Source organism: Lampetra planeri, chromosome 10 (genome assembly GCF_965212315.1).
Source record: "Lampetra planeri chromosome 10, kcLamPlan1.2.h2, whole genome shotgun sequence".
Lineage (NCBI taxonomy): Eukaryota > Metazoa > Chordata > Hyperoartia > Petromyzontiformes > Petromyzontidae > Lampetra > Lampetra planeri.
In genome coordinates, this window is record NC_136116.1 from 4,590,268 (window position 1) to 4,608,838 (window position 18,571).

General features: G+C 52.2%; 1 protein-coding gene across 2 annotated transcripts; it reads left to right on the top strand.

Moving 5' to 3' along the window:
* The first annotated feature begins 744 nt into the window (after nt 1–744).
* LOC144720886 (carboxymethylenebutenolidase homolog) lies at nt 745–18,545 on the top strand. Of its 2 annotated transcripts, none has more exons than XM_078598006.1 (6): nt 745–1,064; nt 13,008–13,287; nt 15,915–16,022; nt 17,248–17,390; nt 17,540–17,631; nt 17,811–18,545. In XM_078598006.1, the coding sequence occupies exons 2-6, from the start codon at nt 13,055–13,057 to the stop codon at nt 17,988–17,990; spliced, it is 756 nt and encodes a 251-aa protein (XP_078454132.1). In that variant the 5' UTR covers nt 745–1,064; nt 13,008–13,054; the 3' UTR covers nt 17,991–18,545. The 2 variants fall into 2 exon arrangements, with proteins under 2 accessions (XP_078454132.1, XP_078454131.1); XM_078598005.1 differs by having other exon boundaries at nt 746–1,077.
* The last annotated feature ends 26 nt before the right edge of the window (nt 18,546–18,571 follow it).

The window sequence follows — 18,571 nt, forward strand, 5'->3', positions numbered from 1 at the left end:
TGTATTATATTGTTTTATGGAAAACTTTCCAGGAACGTATCTGTGCCCCTTATATCGAAAGATGCCCGTACTGGACAAATATCAACGTCTGCTTTATATACACATACTGTATACGTATAATTAATAACACCATAAACCAAGGCAGTAATTATAATATATTGGGGGGGGGACACATCCCCCCAATATTCAAATATGCTCAAAATGTCCCCCCCCCCCCCATACAGTATATTGCTATAAAATAAATTTCTGTTTATATGATTGTGGTTATGGTTGTACTTTATTAATCCCTAATCTCTGCCATTACATACAATGAAACAAGAAAAGATAAAAAGATAAAACAGAGCAATGTAATACAATACACTATTATACATTATTGTAAAAAAAATATAAAAAATCCATCCTATGGGTTAGTGATTTTTAAAAATATTTTAGGCAGGAAATTCGTTTTCAAATGTTGATTTGTTTTGCTGGGAGGGGACCCCCACACCCCCTGGAAGATTTGGTCCCCCCCAATGTTGACTCCATGGCTACTGCCTTGCCATAAACCTTGGATTTCCAACATGGAATAGGAAACCCACGTTTGTCAGGCCCCTGCTGGATGACGGGGCCTCCCTACTCCATGCACATCGTGTGGGTTAATTGGCCACACTTAATCACGATTGTCATTGTGAATTGGTGAAGTGAATGGTGAGTGGTGGGAGTGGAAGTGAGTTGTGGGTGTCTTCTGAATGTGAGTGATGTCCAGTGAGAGTGAATGTGAGTGGTCAGTGTCTAGTGGGAAGTAACTGAGTGTCTAGTGAGAGTGAATGTGAGTGGTGAGTCTGGTCCAAGTGAACGTGAGTGGTGAGTGTGGTGAGTGGTAGTGGTGTCTGGTGGGAGTGAACGTGAGTGGTTGAGTGGTGAGTGTGAGTGGTGTCTGGTGGGAGTGAACGTGAGTGGTCAGTGTTTCGTGGGAATAACTGAGTGTCTAGTGAGAGTGATTGTGAGTGGTCTGACGGCGCTCCTGCACGCTGCCTCGCACGCCCCCTGCACATCACGAGACGGGCATTTGTTAAAGTCCAGCGGTGAGTGCGTCTGGTGAGTCCCCGAGTGGAGAGTTGTGTTTATTGTGTTTAAGATGCCCTGGGCGAGTTGCAAGGCCGTAGCCATGGAGTCAACATTAGGGGGGACCAAATCTTATAGGGGGTCCCCCCCAGAAAAGAAATATCTTAATTTGAAAACGAATGTTCTGCCATTTCCTGCCTAAAATATAAAAAAATTATACTAACACATGGGATGGACTTTTTATTTATTTTTTACAATAATGTCTAATAGTGTATTGTATTACATTGCTCTGTTTTTTTTACCTTTTCTTGTTTCTGTGGGGGTCGCTAGCCCCCGAGATCCCTCCCTCGATAATGCTAACGGCCGGGCTAGCATCATCAATCGCCCCCCCGCTGCTAGGTTCCTCACCCGTGGCGTGGGAACCATCGCCCGAGGATTCCCCTCCCCCGCGGGTCCGCGTAGCCGGCATGGCTAATTACCGAGTAGTATTCTGCCCCTCCCTACTACGATACCTCCCTGTCCTAATCGCGCGCCTGCAACCCACACGGAGCGAACGTACGCACGCCCACACACACACACGCCGCTCCGCGCACTCCAGCTCAACTCGCGTTATGATCGCGCACCTGTATCGCACACGGGGTGGTCGCACGCACACACACGCAGCTCCCCACGCGACACACTGCTCAACAAGATCACGCGAGACCACGCTTCGCTATTAATGATTTATTATATGCTACCTGCGAATTGATGTTGAATCAGTGAGTCGACGAGGCTGGCCTATTCCACCCAAACCTGTACCTATTCCCTATTTATCGGCTTACGCTACCCTACTTCACCTCCCCACTCACTGTTTGGTGCCCGCGGTGGTTCGCTGCTCCCGGTGCTAACAGCGCACCTCGACACGTCGCACGGACGTCCGGGTCGCTGGCTGGAGCGGCTGCGGGTCCGCTGGCCTGGAGAGAACCGTCCGATTTCCCCTTTGCGCTTCCCATTTATCCTGATTCCCGGACCCCTACCCCCTTCCCACGCACCGTGCGCCTTCGCTATGCTAATTAATCCTTTGTCCGCGCGGCGTGAACCCCAAACAATGGCTCGCACCCCCCTCGCCCGGGCCAGGCAGCTCCGCGGTGCCTTTGTTCCGCTAATCAATGAGCGACCTGCACGGCGCAAATTCCAATCAATCCTTTTCTCACGCAGGCCCCCATCATCGAGGTTCATGCGGCGGTGTCCATCACAAAGGCCCGTCATGGGAAGCTGTGCATGGCTCCTCGCGCGCCTCCCCTCTCCCAATTATTTATACTAATAGCCTTATCCTTTAACTCCCCTAACAATGGTGCCTGCGCGCTCAAGCGTAATTATCCCAACCCTCCATGACTATGCGCAACAGGTCCTGCGGTCCCGCTATTCGTGCTGTCCCGTCCCTCCCCTGCTTGCCCCGTCGACCCGTGGGGGTGTGTGTGGGGGGAAAATGCACCTCAACCGCGGTGGCCGAATGCCCCATGCCGCGACCACACCATATTACGGCTGGTCGCAGCGCCGCGGCGCAACGTAGCACGGGGGAGGTCGTCCAATTCCCTGATCGCCGGAAACCGTGAGAGTTAACCCCGATAAGGGTTTCTCGGATAAAAACCGGTCGGCCAGGTGACCTCCCCTCGGAGCTCTATAGGGGGGGGGGAATGCGTGCGGGTGTGTTCGTGTGAGGTGAGGTGAGGGGGACGCGGGGTTGGCTCCGTTGCTTGGTGGTGGCGAAGTCGGGGGTTTGGGCGCCTGCCGAACGGCTTCGTGGCGGCGGCATCACATAGCCCCCCGAGGTGCCAGTCCCCGTCCCGGGTTGACTGGAGCACCTCGCTTGGGCCGCGCCCACGAGGAAACGTTGCGGGGTCCGGGGGATCCGTCCGGACCTGGTGGCTGGCCTCGGGGCGGGTGGTTCCGTCCTCTGTAGCTCCTGCGGCGGTCTCCTCCTCCACTCCAGCGGCTCTCCTCGTCCTCCGGCACCTGTGGGCTGGGGCACAAACTCAGCAGCGGAAGGGTTTAGTGGCCGTCGTCCGCGTCTTCTCCGGACTGGATCGGGGCGTCTCGGGGGCCCGGCAGGGCCCATGTAGTGTGCGAGGCCCCCCAACACGAGGGGTGCGGGTACTCCGGGATTTCGGGGCCTTCGGGTGACGGGGTCCTCTCTCGCCGGGGCCGCTTTCCACGGTTTTAAGCGGCGGACGTTGACCACCGTCTCTCGATCCCTCTCCCCGCCATAGATTAGTACCGTCCAGGGGGATATCTGCCGCACCACGGTCCAGGGTCCCCGCCAGTAGGTCGTCAGTTTCCCCACCTGCCCGGCCCCGACGCGAGGGGTGTGTAGCCACATCTTAGCACCTGTCAGGAATAAGGGGGGTTCCATGCGGGGTCGGGTGCCCTGTTCCTGCCGCCGATGCGCGGCTTCCCCTTGCGGGTATGCTCGGCCTCGGGCTTCTCGCAGGGTCTCCAACAGGTGTTCCACGGGGCGGCTTCCCTCCTCCGGCTGGGGGGAAGGGACGCCGAATAGCAGATCTGCGGGTAAACGAGACTCACGGCCGAACATCATTAAAAACGGGGTTTGTCCCGTCGACGTGTGTACGGTGGTGGCGTAGGCGAAAAGGGCGTAGGGGAGGTGTTCGTCCCAATCCCGTTGATTTGCGGCCGCCATACGTTTGAGTTTCCCCGCTAGGGTCTGATTCATGCGCTCCACCATACCGTTCGCTTGGGGGTGGTATGCTGTGGTTCGGTCCTTCTGGATTCCGAACTCTCGGCACAGTGCCTGGAACAACTCGGCCTCGAACTCGCTACCCTGGTCGGTGAGGACTCGTTCTGGGATCCCGTGCTTAAGTACGTAGTGTTCCACGAATGCCCGGGCCACCACCAAGGCCGTTTTATCAGGGATGGCCACTGCCACGGGGTAGCGGGTGAAATACTCTACTGCGACAAGGATATATCGGTTGCCTCGATGGGATCGCGGGAATGGCCCCTGTAGGTCAATCCCGACCAGCTGATTCGTGCGGCTGACGCGGAACGGCCTTAGGGGTACCTGGTATCGTGCCGGTTTCGGCCCGCACTGCTGACAGGCGCGGCAGCCCTGTACCCAGGCCGCCACGTCTTGTGCCAATTTGGGCCAGAGATACTGGCGACGCAGGGTCTCTCGAGTGCGTCGTTCCCCATCGTGGCCCCCGAGTGGGTGGTCATGCACCAGCCGAAGCAGCTGGGGTCGCACCTGGGCAGGAACACAGATGCACCCCGGCTGGCCGGCCTCGGTTAACTCCCGTACCACTCCGTTCTGCACACACAACCGGGCATACAAACCGCTCCAGGGTCCTGGTAGGGCGCTCTTTTCCTCCCGCAGTGCCGCCTCCACTGCCGCCAGATCGGGATCTCGCTGCTGGGTCTGTCTCAGCTGCTCGTCGTTCAGGCCCGGGAAGGCGCAGCCGACGTCCTCCTGGATCCGTCCGATCGGGTCCCGAGCCGCGGGTCCCGCGCTTGCCGTGCGGTCGACGGGATCCTTGGTGCCACCTGCGAGGGTCTCTGTGGCGCACACTGCACTCTCTCTCGCTGGGGGGGGGTCAGTGGCCGCGGCCGCTCGGGGGTCCGTTGCCTGCCGGCAGCGTCCCCCCGTGAAGCACGGGCAGGCCTCCTCCACCCTTGTCTCGGCGTCCACCGTGGGTCGCCTCGACAAGGCGTCCGCGTTTGCATGCGTCCGGCCAGCCCGATACTCGATTTGCAGGTTGTACTCCTGCAGCTGCGCCAACCACCGGGCCATCTGCCCCCGCGGCTCCTTGAATGTAAGAAGGAACTGCAGAGCATAATGGTCAGTGCGTACGCGACATTTCCTGCCGTACAAATACGGCCGGAACTGCTTACATGCGAAAATCACGGCGTACAACTCTTGGCGGGTCACGCAATAGTTAAGCTCGGCCCCACTCAAAGTCCGGCTGGCGTACGCGATGACTCGTTCCGTCCCATCCTGTACCTGTGACAACACCGCGCCCAGCCCGCTGCTGCAGGCGTCGGTGTCCAAAATAAAATCGGTGGTAAAATCGGGGAAAGCGAGGGTGGGGGCGTGGGTGAGGTGGTCTTTGAGAGTGGTGAAGGCCGTCTGGCAGGCCCCCGTCCACTGGTAGGGGTGCTTAGGGGAGGTGAGTTGGGTGAGGGGGCGTGCAATCTCGCTGAATCCCTTTACAAATCGACGATAATAGGTGGCGAGCCCCAAAAATGATCTGATCTCCGTCAGATTCCTTGGCCGTGGCCACTCCACTACGGCGCGTACCTTCTCCGGATCAGTGTGCACGCCTGCCTCGCTGACGCGATGCCCGAGGTACCCCACCTCGCGTTGTGCGATGTAACACTTACGTGGCTTGAGCTTGAGATGAGCCGCTCGCAATCGCTGGAACACCTCTCGTAGCCTGGACCAATGCTCAGACAAAGATCTACTGAACACTATCACATCGTCCAAGTAAATCAGGCACTGTTCCCATTGCAAGCCCCGCATCACCAACTCCATCAGCCGCTGGAACGTCGCAGGCGCATTGGTGAGTCCGAACGGGAGTACTCGAAACTCGAATAGTCCCATCGGGGTGGTGAATGCGGTTTTCGGCCGATCCTCCTCCGCCATCTCCACCTGCCAGTAACCGGACGCGAGATCGAGGGTGGAAAAATATCGCGCTCCGGCGAGGCTGTCGAAGGTGTCATCGATGCGGGGTATGGGGAAGGCATCGCCGAGCGTGACTGCATTTAGTTTACGGTAATCGACGCAGAACCGGGTTGACCCATCCTTTTTCGTTACTAGTACCACTGGGGCTGACCAGGGGCTCGCCGAGGGCTGAATTATGTTATCACGAAGCATGTCCCCAACTGCCTCTTTGATTTGGGCGCGTTCGGGTGCGCCCACTCGGTACGCAGGGAGTTTGATGGGTCGGGCTGCACCGGTGTCAATTTGGTGCTTAACAAGATCGGTCCGACCCACGTCCGAGTCGTGCTCACTGAATACGTCGGCATACTCCCGCAGTAACTCGCGCAGCCGATCGGCCTCTCCCTTAGGTAAATCCGCCCATGGTACATGTAACGCGTCGAGCAGGGGAATGACCTCGGCTCGGGGAGTCGGGCCGACTCGCCAGGCCAGGTCCTGGTCACCCTCAGGACGACCGGGGTCTTCAGCCCAGAGTGCGAACACCGAGTCGTTAGAGTGGCGTGCGTGCAGGGGGTGTACAGTGGCTATCGGGGTGCGCCGCCGCAGTATCGCTGGGGTACTGTGGGGGTTAAACATCCGCATAAACAATCGGCCCCCATCTGCGTTTACCAACGTGGCGGATCCCACAACCCCATACCGTTTTGCCAACTCCGGGTGAGGAGTTAGCATTACCTCCCCTGATGGTCGGAGCGCGGGGTCGGTGGGGGATGTTGCCACCGGCACCAGCATCTCGGTGAGCGGGCCGATGGTGACTGCCGTCGCCAGGATAGCGGCCACAGGTGCGAAGCGGGGGCGCGTCGGTTCTCGTCCCAGGAACGGTATCCGCTCGCCGTTGCTCTCCATGGTGGCGCATCGCTGGCGGGGTTGCACGTTGAGTCCCAACCGTTCTAGGAGGTCGGTACCTGCGATACACTCGTGACACAACGCACTCGACACGTAGAACTCCTGGGTGCACACCTGGCTGCCTATGCGGACCTCTAGGGTGGCTCTCCCTAGCAACCCCATTCCGGCTCCGCTCGCCGTGTGCAGCGCGCGGTCCGGGGCCTGCAGGTGACGCACGTCGACCCCGATCGCGCTGCAGTGCGCTGCGCTCACGAGCGAGGCCACCGCCCCCGTGTCCAGCAGAATTCGGGTACGCACTCCGTTTACCTCCCCTTCCACCAGCGACGTGGCCCCCGTGATCCCCGCCACCAGCTCCCGCAGCCAGTCGTCAGGAGTCACCGTTTCCGTTGGCATTGTTGCTGGAACCTGTGTGGAGATCACTCGCTCGCCATTATTCTCACAGCTTGTTTGTGTCGGGGCTACGTCGATTTGACCCCCCGGTGGTCCCCTCTCTAGGGGGGCCTTAGTGTTTGACCTTAGCTCTTGTCTAGCTCGGGCGACCTGCGGACAGTCCCTCCTGAGATGCCCTCGCCGATCGCACACATAACACGCCCGGGGAGGGGTGGCGGCTCTGTAGTGGGCTCTCTGCCCACTCCCTCCTCCCCCAGTGCGCTGCTGCTCATACTCTGCTTCTAGTCGGGCTATCCTTCCAGTTAGCCCTCCTACCGTGGAGTCTAGGTCCCCCATTTCGGATCGGATGGTCTCAACGGAGGATTGCAGTTTGGTCATATTCTCACCTACGTGGGTTACCCTCTCACCTACATGGGTTATCTTACCATCCATTTGGTCTACCCGGCCAGCAATATCTCCCATGCCGGTCTGTAGCCCCGCCACCCACCCCGGGGTTTTCTCGCTGGGTCTCTGGGGCTCCCTTGCCCCTCCCCTTACTGCGATGGCGAGCTCTTCCTCCTCGTCGGAGAGTAGGCTCGCCACGGCGCACTCTCGTCCCCTCCCTCGCGGCTGCGCGCGCTCACCTGAGAGTTTCTCGCATTTTCGCGCGCGCTCGACGAGGGTGTTAAAGGAGAGGCGTGCACCGTCTACATTTGGCTGCCACCACGGGGTGCGTGCCAAATATCGTTGGATTTTACCGGCGGCGAGGCCCTCAATTATTTTGGCCTCGTACTCTGGGTACGCGAGCTGGGTCAACATGCGTACATCCTCGGCGTAATCTCGCAGATCCTCGCCGGGTTGACGACGGCGTGCCTCTAAGGCCGCCTGCGCATCCTCCTCGTCATAGGCGCCGAAGCGCCGTTCGAGTTCGCACATTAATTTTTCCCACTGATTTTGTGCGCTTGCGGGCAAAGCTTCCACAAAGTCAGCTGCCCGCCCATCTAAATGTAACTCTAACTGCTGCAACGCCTCCTCATCTGACCACCCATTAACTTTTTTAACCCCTCTGATGCTGCGGGCAAACGATTTCCATGATGGAATTCCTTTGCCCGTAAATGTGCATTTGATTTTAATCTGGGTTGGGGGGCCTCTTTCTCTTGGGGGTGCGGGGGATCATCCCACTTCTGACACCAATATGTGGGGGTCGCTAGCCCCCGAGATCCCTCCCTCGATAATGCTAACGGCCGGGCTAGCATCATCAATCGCCCCCCCGCTGCTAGGTTCCTCACCCGTGGCGTGGGAACCATCGCCCGAGGATTCCCCTCCCCCGCGGGTCCGCGTAGCCGGCATGGCTAATTACCGAGTAGTATTCTGCCCCTCCCTACTACGATACCTCCCTGTCCTAATCGCGCGCCTGCAACCCACACGGAGCGAACGTACGCACGCCCACACACACACACGCCGCTCCGCGCACTCCAGCTCAACTCGCGTTATGATCGCGCACCTGTATCGCACACGGGGTGGTCGCACGCACACACACGCAGCTCCCCACGCGACACACTGCTCAACAAGATCACGCGAGACCACGCTTCGCTATTAATGATTTATTATATGCTACCTGCGAATTGATGTTGAATCAGTGAGTCGACGAGGCTGGCCTATTCCACCCAAACCTGTACCTATTCCCTATTTATCGGCTTACGCTACCCTACTTCACCTCCCCACTCACTGTTTGGTGCCCGCGGTGGTTCGCTGCTCCCGGTGCTAACAGCGCACCTCGACACGTCGCACGGACGTCCGGGTCGCTGGCTGGAGCGGCTGCGGGTCCGCTGGCCTGGAGAGAACCGTCCGATTTCCCCTTTGCGCTTCCCATTTATCCTGATTCCCGGACCCCTACCCCCTTCCCACGCACCGTGCGCCTTCGCTATGCTAATTAATCCTTTGTCCGCGCGGCGTGAACCCCAAACAATGGCTCGCACCCCCCTCGCCCGGGCCAGGCAGCTCCGCGGTGCCTTTGTTCCGCTAATCAATGAGCGACCTGCACGGCGCAAATTCCAATCAATCCTTTTCTCACGCAGGCCCCCATCATCGAGGTTCATGCGGCGGTGTCCATCACAAAGGCCCGTCATGGGAAGCTGTGCATGGCTCCTCGCGCGCCTCCCCTCTCCCAATTATTTATACTAATAGCCTTATCCTTTAACTCCCCTAACAATGGTGCCTGCGCGCTCAAGCGTAATTATCCCAACCCTCCATGACTATGCGCAACAGCTCCTGCGGTCCCGCTATTCGTGCTGTCCCGTCCCTCCCCTGCTTGCCCCGTCGACCCGTGGGGGTGTGTGTGGGGGGAAAATGCACCTCAACCGCGGTGGCCGAATGCCCCATGCCGCGACCACACCATATTACGGCTGGTCGCAGCGCCGCGGCGCAACGTAGCACGGGGGAGGTCGTCCAATTCCCTGATCGCCGGAAACCGTGAGAGTTAACCCCGATAAGGGTTTCTCGGATAAAAACCGGTCGGCCAGGTGACCTCCCCTCGGAGCTCTATAGGGGGGGGGGAATGCGTGCGGGTGTGTTCGTGTGAGGTGAGGTGAGGGGGACGCGGGGTTGGCTCCGTTGCTTGGTGGTGGCGAAGTCGGGGGTTTGGGCGCCTGCCGAACGGCTTCGTGGCGGCGGCATCACATTTCATTGTATGTAATGGCAGAGATTAGGGATTAATAAAGTACAACCATAACCACAATCATATGAACAGAAATCGATTTTATAGCAATATATTGGGGGGGGGGGGGGACACATTTTGACCATATTTGAATATATTGGTGGGGATGTGTCCCCCCTCTATATTACAATTACGGCCTTGGCGAGTTGTATGAGCCATGAGGGTTGGGTGGGTGAGTGTAGGGTGATGATGTCTGGTGAATGTTCAGCGGCTATGACCGGTGAGTCGAGTGAGAAGCCTGCCCAGGAAACATTAAAACGTCGGGCCAACATCCACCGTTCAGTGTCCGGTGAAGACAACGGGGTGTCTTGTCATCCCCGTTCGTTCGGAACGGGCTGCCCTCTCTCGATATACAACTTTGTTACGCATGCTCAGAGCAATAGTTAACCAGCAAGGAATCAAGTCGTTGCGGTAACCACACGTGCTTTTGTGGTGAACATGCACAAAGTGCAGTGCGTCTTTAATGCAGTGACTCGATTCCTTGCAAAAATTGTTGAGGTTTGGTGTTTGAACATCAGAACACAACTCCTGTTTTGTTGCCAGAAAGGGTTAAACTTTTTTTTCATACTTTCATACTGGCAAAAAGGTTCCGTGTTAATAGTTAACCCAAACACACGGAACACCACCAACCAGCACAACCAGCACCACCAACACCTGGTGCACTTGCCCCTACAGTCTGTTAAGGCTACACGGGGGATCTTTGTATGTATGTGTGTGATGTATGTATGTGTGTTATATATGTGTATGATTGATGTATGTGATGTGTGTGTGATTGATGTATGTGATGTATGTGTGATGTATGTGATGTATGTATGTGTGATGTATGTGATGTATGTGTGTGTGATGTATGTGTGTGTGTGATGTAAGTATGTGATGTATGTATGATTTATGTGTGTGTGTGATGTATGTGATGTATGTGCGTGTGATGTATGTGTGATTTTTGGCGTGAATATAAATGTGTCGTTAAACCCACCACCACCCGACACAGCCAATTAGTAAATCTTAACTTAAAGCTTTCGTGACTGCAGGAATTCATATTCTTTGGGTCTTTCGGTAAAGTCACGTAGTTAGGTTGAAAGAAAATAACAAAAAAACTACGACGTGTCGATCGCAACACAAGCGGTCGTCATCAGGAAAAAAGGGGGGGGGCTCCTGGACAAATTGCAACATGAAAAAAAAATCCACATTCCGTACCTCCTATGCAGAACACAAGAGAATCACTCTGTAAGGATGTGATTTCAGATGAACCATCTCTGCACGTGTCATGTTCTCTACGTGCAGTAGCGCGTTTAACCAGCAGATGGCGCTCCACCCATTGCAATCACGGTGTGTGGCCCACAAACGTTGTATTGGTCGAAATATTGGTCGAAATATAGCTGTCCCACATACAATGTTGAACTTCTTTCGCACCGTACGTAGCCAACCATGCAAATCGGAGGTGGGCGGGGGGGAGGAAGGACAACAAACTAAACAAAAAGCAATTCGAAATAAACGAGTTTTCAATCCGGACGATCTAAAAGTACATAGCTCCAGTGAATGAAGAACGTTCCAGACGGCCGCAGAAGTTCATCTGAAAGCGCGCAACACGGTGTTCGTCTTGTGTTCGTTGGCCGGCCAGAAGCCGCTGCTGCAAAGACGACCGAAATTTGCGTGATTCATGGTTTATGCTCCTTGACCAGATCAGCCAAGGTCTCGTGGTGGTTCATTGGTGGCAAGCACGTTGTGTGTAAGCTGTAATCATGGTGAAGTATGGTCAAACTAAGCCCCATTGGGAGGGAGGAGGCCTTGGAAGAACGGATGGAGAGAGAGCTGAAACATTCCGTGTTACATCATCACGGGGCGAGGCTGTTGAAACGATGGGGGCGAATTTCCTGCTCCCCCCCCCCCAACTCCACCACCTCTTGTCCACCCCAGCGGTATAAATGTGGGGTAAAGTGTGGGCATGATTCCACCTCTGCCGAGATGTCTGGCCAGCGTGGAAGAGTCAGCCACAATAGCCTCTAGCATTCCAGAAAGGAACTCTCGTCGGCCCTTCTGCCAGCATAGCAGTAGTCTGGGCAAGCTGCTGCACGGCTGCACCTTTACCTACTTTACCTAGTATGTATTATACGAGCACCGTAATATCCGGATTATAAGACGTGACCCCCACCCCTCCACTCAGCCCTGGAGGTGCGTCTTATACTGGTAGGAACGAAGTGAACCAGCCTACAATAGATTATATCGTCCGTCCGTCCATGTAGCAACATCGCCCCCTACTGCAAACACTTGGCAGGACCCTACAAAAACCTTTAGACTCAGTGACGCTTTCCTGGCTAAACAAGTGTAACATTCCCTTATAATTCCCTGACATAGCTTTTAATTAAAACATTTAAATTAAAAATTAACTCACAGCGGCCGAAAGCCTACAGCTAGGCCTAAAGCCTAGAACTAGGCCTCAAACTCTCCCTTCGTATCGTACCCCCGCGTGTGTGAAAGGGAGTTAATGTTTAACAATGTTACATTCCCTGATGTTTTTTTAAATAGAAACATTTACATTTAAAGCTTTTACATTAATAATTAAAACATTTAAATAAAAAATTAACTCACAGCGGCCTAAAGCCTACAGCTAGGCCTAAAGCCTAGAACTAGGCCTCAAACTCTCCCTTCGTATCGTCCGATTAGGTGTAGCAACATCGCCCCCTACTGCAAACACTTGGCAGGACCCTACAAAAAACCTTTACACTCAGTGAGGCTTTCCTGGCTAAACAAGTGTAATAATACATTATGTTTATATTCTTTGGTTATTCGTTCCTATCAGCCCACCCCGCAGGGACCTGTTAATTCGCAAGGTGAGGTTTTTTTCTTTATTGACACCGGACACAGATTTGGAGTGAGTCTTACTTTGCGGAGCCTCTTATAATTCCGGAGCAATCGGTGAGTTAGGGGCCGTCCATAAATGACGTCACGCACCTAGGTGGGGGGGGGGGGGGGTCAGACATATGTGACGATGTTTGACGAGGTTGAGAAATGTGACGTCACATAAAAATGTGCAACTTTAAATAAATATAGACAACACGTTCTACTTAGTTAAATCGACTTTTTAATAAATGTTTTCTCCTACAACAGTGCAACGCCACATTAAATACGCACTACAATGACAATAGTTTAAAGCGATTTGAAGCATGTTTTATTTTTTTGGGGGGTGGGGCAGAGCTTTGTGACGTCATATTTGAGGGGGGGGGGGGTCTGACTTTTTGTGACGCCGTGTGACTCGATGTTCTTTGGCAAACATCAACGAATGCCGGCATTGACTTTTGAACGTACTCGACGTGATGTCTCTCCCTCCAGGTTCTGCGAAATCCCCAGTTCGACTCGAGAAGAGAAAGACGATCGAGATGGCGAACGAGGCCAATCCATGTCCGTGCGAGCTGGGAGACGTGATGCCCTACATTGGGCATGGCAGGGAGGTGCGTGCGGGACACGTGGACTCTTACCTGAGTGCGGCTCAGCCCGGTGCCCATGGGGATCAGCCCTCGGATCGGGGTCTCATCATCATCCAGGACATCTATGGGTGGAGGCTGCCCAACACTCGCTTCATCGCGGACTGGCTGGCCGGAGAAGGATTCACGTATGTCATTACATTCCCATGGACCAGAGAGGAAAATTACCCCTAAAGTCTGTGCTCATTTAACGGAGAAGTGGCACAGCTGGACCAAGTCTCTCTGTCATGAAGCCCTCTCTCTCTCTCGTCGTGGCTAGCAGAGCTCGGCTTTGGCATTTAGTATCTGAACATATTGCTGCCATTCGCAAGACGAGAATGGTTTATTCCCATGTTACTGCTGTTGGTGTTCTAATATCGTCGTGTAATGTACAGAACAAAGTAGTTTATATATATATATTTGGTGCCCAGACACATGCAGAACAACAGATGGCCGTCGTATTACGACTCATAGTTAAGGGGCCTTTATATTGACACCTGGTCCAACTGCTGGTGAGCGTGGATGAGATTGCATATGTGCCGGAACCAATCCAGAGTTTGCTTGTGTTGAACAAGTGCATCTTAAAATATGTATGGCCAAAAGGCCGTGTAGCTGATGGGATGTGTGAAAAAAAAAACTTTTATTTTTATGTGGAGGGACAGCGATGTATATGGAGGTGTGTGTTGTTTGCTTGCTTACTTTGTTCAGAGGCGAGGTTAATCCAGGTAGGAACAACAGTTCCACACTGCCCACCAGGGATTACTTGTCTGTCTGTCGTGCATGGCCACGCCCCACCAGAGCCCTCCCATTGGCTCGGGGGCGCCGACCAATGGGAGCGGTGGGTTGGGGTTGGTAGAGGGGGGGGGGTTAGTGGTGGGGGGGGGGGTTAGTGGTGGGGGGGGGGGGGCACCGCCAATGAGGAGACGGGCGATGTTTCATTCACAGAATGGAACTGGGGGAGGGTGGCTCATTCATAAGATGGAAGCCTTGAAAAGAAAAAAGCGGATCTTTTTGCCTCGTGTTTCTTTCAACATTCCCAACCTTAAGGTGATTTAGTTGGGGGTGGGAGGGGTGGGGCTGGGTGGAGAGGGGAGGGTGGGGAGGGGCTGGGTGGGGAGGGGCTGAGTGGGGAGGGGAGGGTGGGGAGAGGCTGGGTGGGGAGAGGCTGGGTGGGGAGGGTGGGGAGGGTGGGGCTGGGTGGGGAGGGGTTGGTCACCCCGTGGTGCCCTTATAAAACTCAACGTTTAACCTACACACTACACTATACACTACACTTATACAGGTAGGAACAACAGCTTCCCCACTACCCACCAGGGATTATTTGTCTGTCGTGCACGAATGCGCTGTCCAACCAAGTTCCTACCTGCCCACTCCGAAGGAATGTGTTTTCTGATGAAAAGTAAGCCATCCCAAGTACTTGAGGCAGCATTTCCTTTGTGAATATTGCACAATGTTACAGCATTCAGCATTGCACGTAGATTAAACATATTCTAGATTAACAATAAAAAATTACGTGCATGAGAATACGAAACTACTGGACAGTACTTGAATTATATTTCAGGGAAATTCCAGCTTAAAATGTATGGCCATTTACAATAAAGAATAAACCACCGTTAATAACACTGGTCAACACACTTTTTCTGGCATAAGGTATTCCAACGGTTTTAACGTAATTTAGGGGTGCTGATTCCAAATCTGGCATCAGTTTGTGTCTATCACATCAGGTTTTTGAGATATCAAATATTGCATTTTCAATAAAAACTGCAGAAGAAAAATATTAAATAAATGTGGATATCTACATAAAATTATATTATAAACACACTATCCTAAAAATACAGCACCATATTTTAACATTAAAGCAGTCACTGACTCGCAACAACTTGCAATCATAAGTGACAGAGTTAATTTCGGGTAAAATCAATGAAAATGGGGTATGCCGATAGCATACAAATGAGATGTGATAGAGCAAATCTGAGATCAGATTTTGAATCAGCACCCTGAAATTAGTTTAAAATAGCTGCAGAAAAAAAATGTTTTTTTTGTTGACCAGTGTAATTCATGCACTACGGGGTGGTCAGCCAAGTTATGAGAATCGTTCCGGAGAACGTCCACCGAGGAGATTTCGCTATGCAATCAGCTCTTGTGCAGTCAGGCGCTATGTGGATTACCACTTCGCAGGATCGCCAGAGACGTTACCGGCTTGAGGAGGCCTTCACCCAGCCGTGGATTGATCATGGTTCATACGCACATGATTAAATCGGTGTGTAATGCATGTTGTACATTGATTACGCAATATCTCAATACTTATGTTGAGTGATGTTTTTTTGTATGGCTATTGGACATTGTCAGCAGAACCTTACCAGGAATTTAATTAAAATACAATGCAGTTGTTCATACAGAATTGGACGTGATTAAGTTATGTTTACTTTAGTTAGTCCTAAACGATGGAACTGTTTGTCTCTTCATATGGAGAAATACAGCTTTCTCGTTATGGCATGTTCACTTGGCAGCAGATATTTCCCCTATCCCTAACGTCATCAATGTAAATGTTTTAACTTAATGTTAATTGAACAGTGAGCATTCATCAAATCGGTGGGTGGTTGAATTACTCTCGTTAGGGCATGTTTACTTGGCAGCAGATATTTCCCCCACCCCTGAACAAGTTGGCTCAGCAGCTGGAACAGGTATTTTTTTAATTGATAGCTGTCAATGCATGGGCCATTAACCGCGGGTCGTACGAACGTTGCCGTCTGGCGCGTGGCACGTGACCTGGTAGGTGCATCGTCCCAGACTTTTTCCTGGGGAAGGAGCCTTGGGGCCCCAGCCATGACTGGAGCACCTTTCAGGAGTGGCGAAAGGACAAGCAGCCCACCAACATCGCCAAGTAAGAAGACATTTCGTTATTATTGTTGTTAAATGGGTTTCTACTCATGTGTTTGGGCCTTTGTTGCGTTTCAAATTGCCGCCGCTTCAAATGTCATTCGCAGTTCCACAATTTCGGAGGTACGTGTCAGACACTTTACAGGTGTGGGTAATCATAGCGTAAAAAATGAAGTGACCTTTTCTTACCGGAGCATAGTATGTCAACCAACTAGGACTGTACCTCAAATATGCAGTTAATAATTTGTCCTCCATTCTTTATGGGGGAGAAATGTTCACACAATATCATCATGTTAGATGGGCTTGGTTGAACTGACTTTTTCATCCTTGCTGAGATGGGAATGGTGCATTGTTTAGCCCCATTCCTTCCCCCCCTATTGTCTGATGGGTGTACTGAGGTTGCAATTCCTCCCTCCTCCGATCTCTACCACCCCACCTCCTGTCTCCCCCTGTCTCCCCCTGTCTATTGCGCAGCCCTTTCCCCCACCCACTCACTCTGGAGCCCTTATAAGCAGCTACATTTGGAGGCTTGCCCCCTCTTTTCTCTCCACCTGAAGAAGACCGCTTGTGTTGCGATCGAAACGTTGTGGGTTTTTTGCTTAAAAATTTTGTTTTCTATCTACGTGACTTTACCGAAAGAACCAAGAATATGGTGCATTCAGTTTAGAATGTGTCAAACCATTCATTATTTCCATAAACCATATATTTGAGATAAAAGGATGTATTACTTTCAAAATTATACCTCATATGAACTATGCAAATCTGAAATGTGAACTCTGCAGTTGCTTAAAGTGTCTGCCCTTTGGTAAACTTGATGAACACTTTGAGTAGTTGTGTAATAAAACGTCCCTACGTTGAACACCGGCTGATTTATATATTTATTTAGCTCCCGTTAAATGCAAGGTTTAATGATTGTTTACACTCATATCTAAAGCAGAGGGTGCTAACTTCACACATGTAAAAACATTTACTTAATGTTAATTTAATAATTACCATTCATCAAATCGGTGGGTGGTTGAATCGTTACACCCTTCCTATGTATTTTGAAGGCTTTGCGCGACAAACGTTTGTCTAACCGTATACATGTGGGAATGTCTTATTATGCACCAGTGTGAATTCCTTTATATTGTGTATTCACACCCACACAACAATGACACCTATAAGTGTCTGTAGCTGCTGCCCTGTACCAAACACAAGTTGTGTGTGTGGACTGTACGTACTTATACTAGGGAGATCGATGCCACGATGGATTACCTGAAGATGGAGTGTGGGGTGCAGCGGATTGGGGTCTTGGGTTTCTGCTGGGGAGGCCTGGCCGTCCACCACCTGCTGCTCACAAACTCCGAGCTGCGAGCCGGTGTGGCTTGCTACGGTAAAAATCTCCAAATGCAGAAGCCGAATAAGCCAATAATACAATTCACGTTGATTGTATTCATAATACTAATTTTCAGCGGATGGATTTGAGGATGTCATCTTGATGGCAGGTGCAATTTATTTTCTGGCTACGCCTGCATGCTTCAGGTATCATTCGAGAGGAGGAGCACCGGTATGCACTCAAGAATCCCGTCTTATACATCTTTGGAGAAAATGACACGTTCATTCCACTGGACATGGTAAAGCACACATCTATAGTGTTCAACCTTGCAGCTTAGAATGTGCGATAACACGTGGTGCAATTACATTCCCTCTGCTTTGTGTTTTTTCAATATCTGAATGTTCTGGAGATTTAACGTTCGGCATCGTACAACGGAAACTGCGTGTGCGTGTTCCCGTCGTGCCACGCGGCCCTTAGGTGCACTCGCTGGAGAAACGCCTTGCGGCTGAGTGCCAGGTGGACGTGCAGGTGAAGGTGTTTCCCGGACAGACGCACGGCTTCGTGCACCGCAAGCACGAGGACATCAGCCCGGCCGACGAGCAGCACATTAAGGAAGCACGTGCCGATCTGCTCGCCTGGCTCAACAAATACGTGTGATGGCACTTACCGAGCCAGTGGTAGCACGATTTAGCCACCAGTTGCCAAATGAGTCTCCCCGTGCTTTGTATAAGGAAATGGGGTCACTTTGTACAATTAATTAACAGCACTGCTAACATTTTGATTTCACTAAAAAGTGTCATTCCTTTCACATCAGCGTGGCCTTGTAGTTCCAGAAATAAATTTTCTTACCTAAGCAAACAAGAAAACGCCCTATATCTTAAATGGCCAGCCTTTAATGTCTGCAATAGCTACAGGGAGATTCCTTGTTGAATCTGCACGAGTAAATTTTTCACTCGTTAGCAGTGTAAAAATTAGACAGGCAATAATGATTGTACTGAATGCACTTCGTAGTAAGGCAAGAATCTTATATAATCGATAATACTTTGAGCCAACCAGTCTGGTGTATCCAAACAGAAATACACGGATAATTATGGGTTCATTTTATAGCAGAATAAACATTAATTTAACATGCTGCACTAATTGGTTCATTTGAATTGTTTTGCAACACAATACCTATATGCTATTCAATTAAACTATAAAGTGGGATCAGAAGTTATTGTACGTGTTGATATTCAGTG

What these genes read in the sequence shown, in the direction of transcription:
- LOC144720886 (XM_078598006.1), top strand. Translation starts at nt 13,055, where the DNA reads ATGGCGAACGAGGCCAATCCATGTCCGTGCGAGCTGGGAGACGTGATG. An exon ending in CTGGCCGGAGAAGGATTCAC is followed by an intron (nt 13,288 to 15,914) that starts GTATGTCATTAC and finishes GTGACCTGGTAG; the next exon opens with GTGCATCGTCCCAGACTTTT. An exon ending in AGCCGGTGTGGCTTGCTACG is followed by an intron (nt 17,391 to 17,539) that starts GTAAAAATCTCC and finishes TGCATGCTTCAG; the next exon opens with GTATCATTCGAGAGGAGGAG.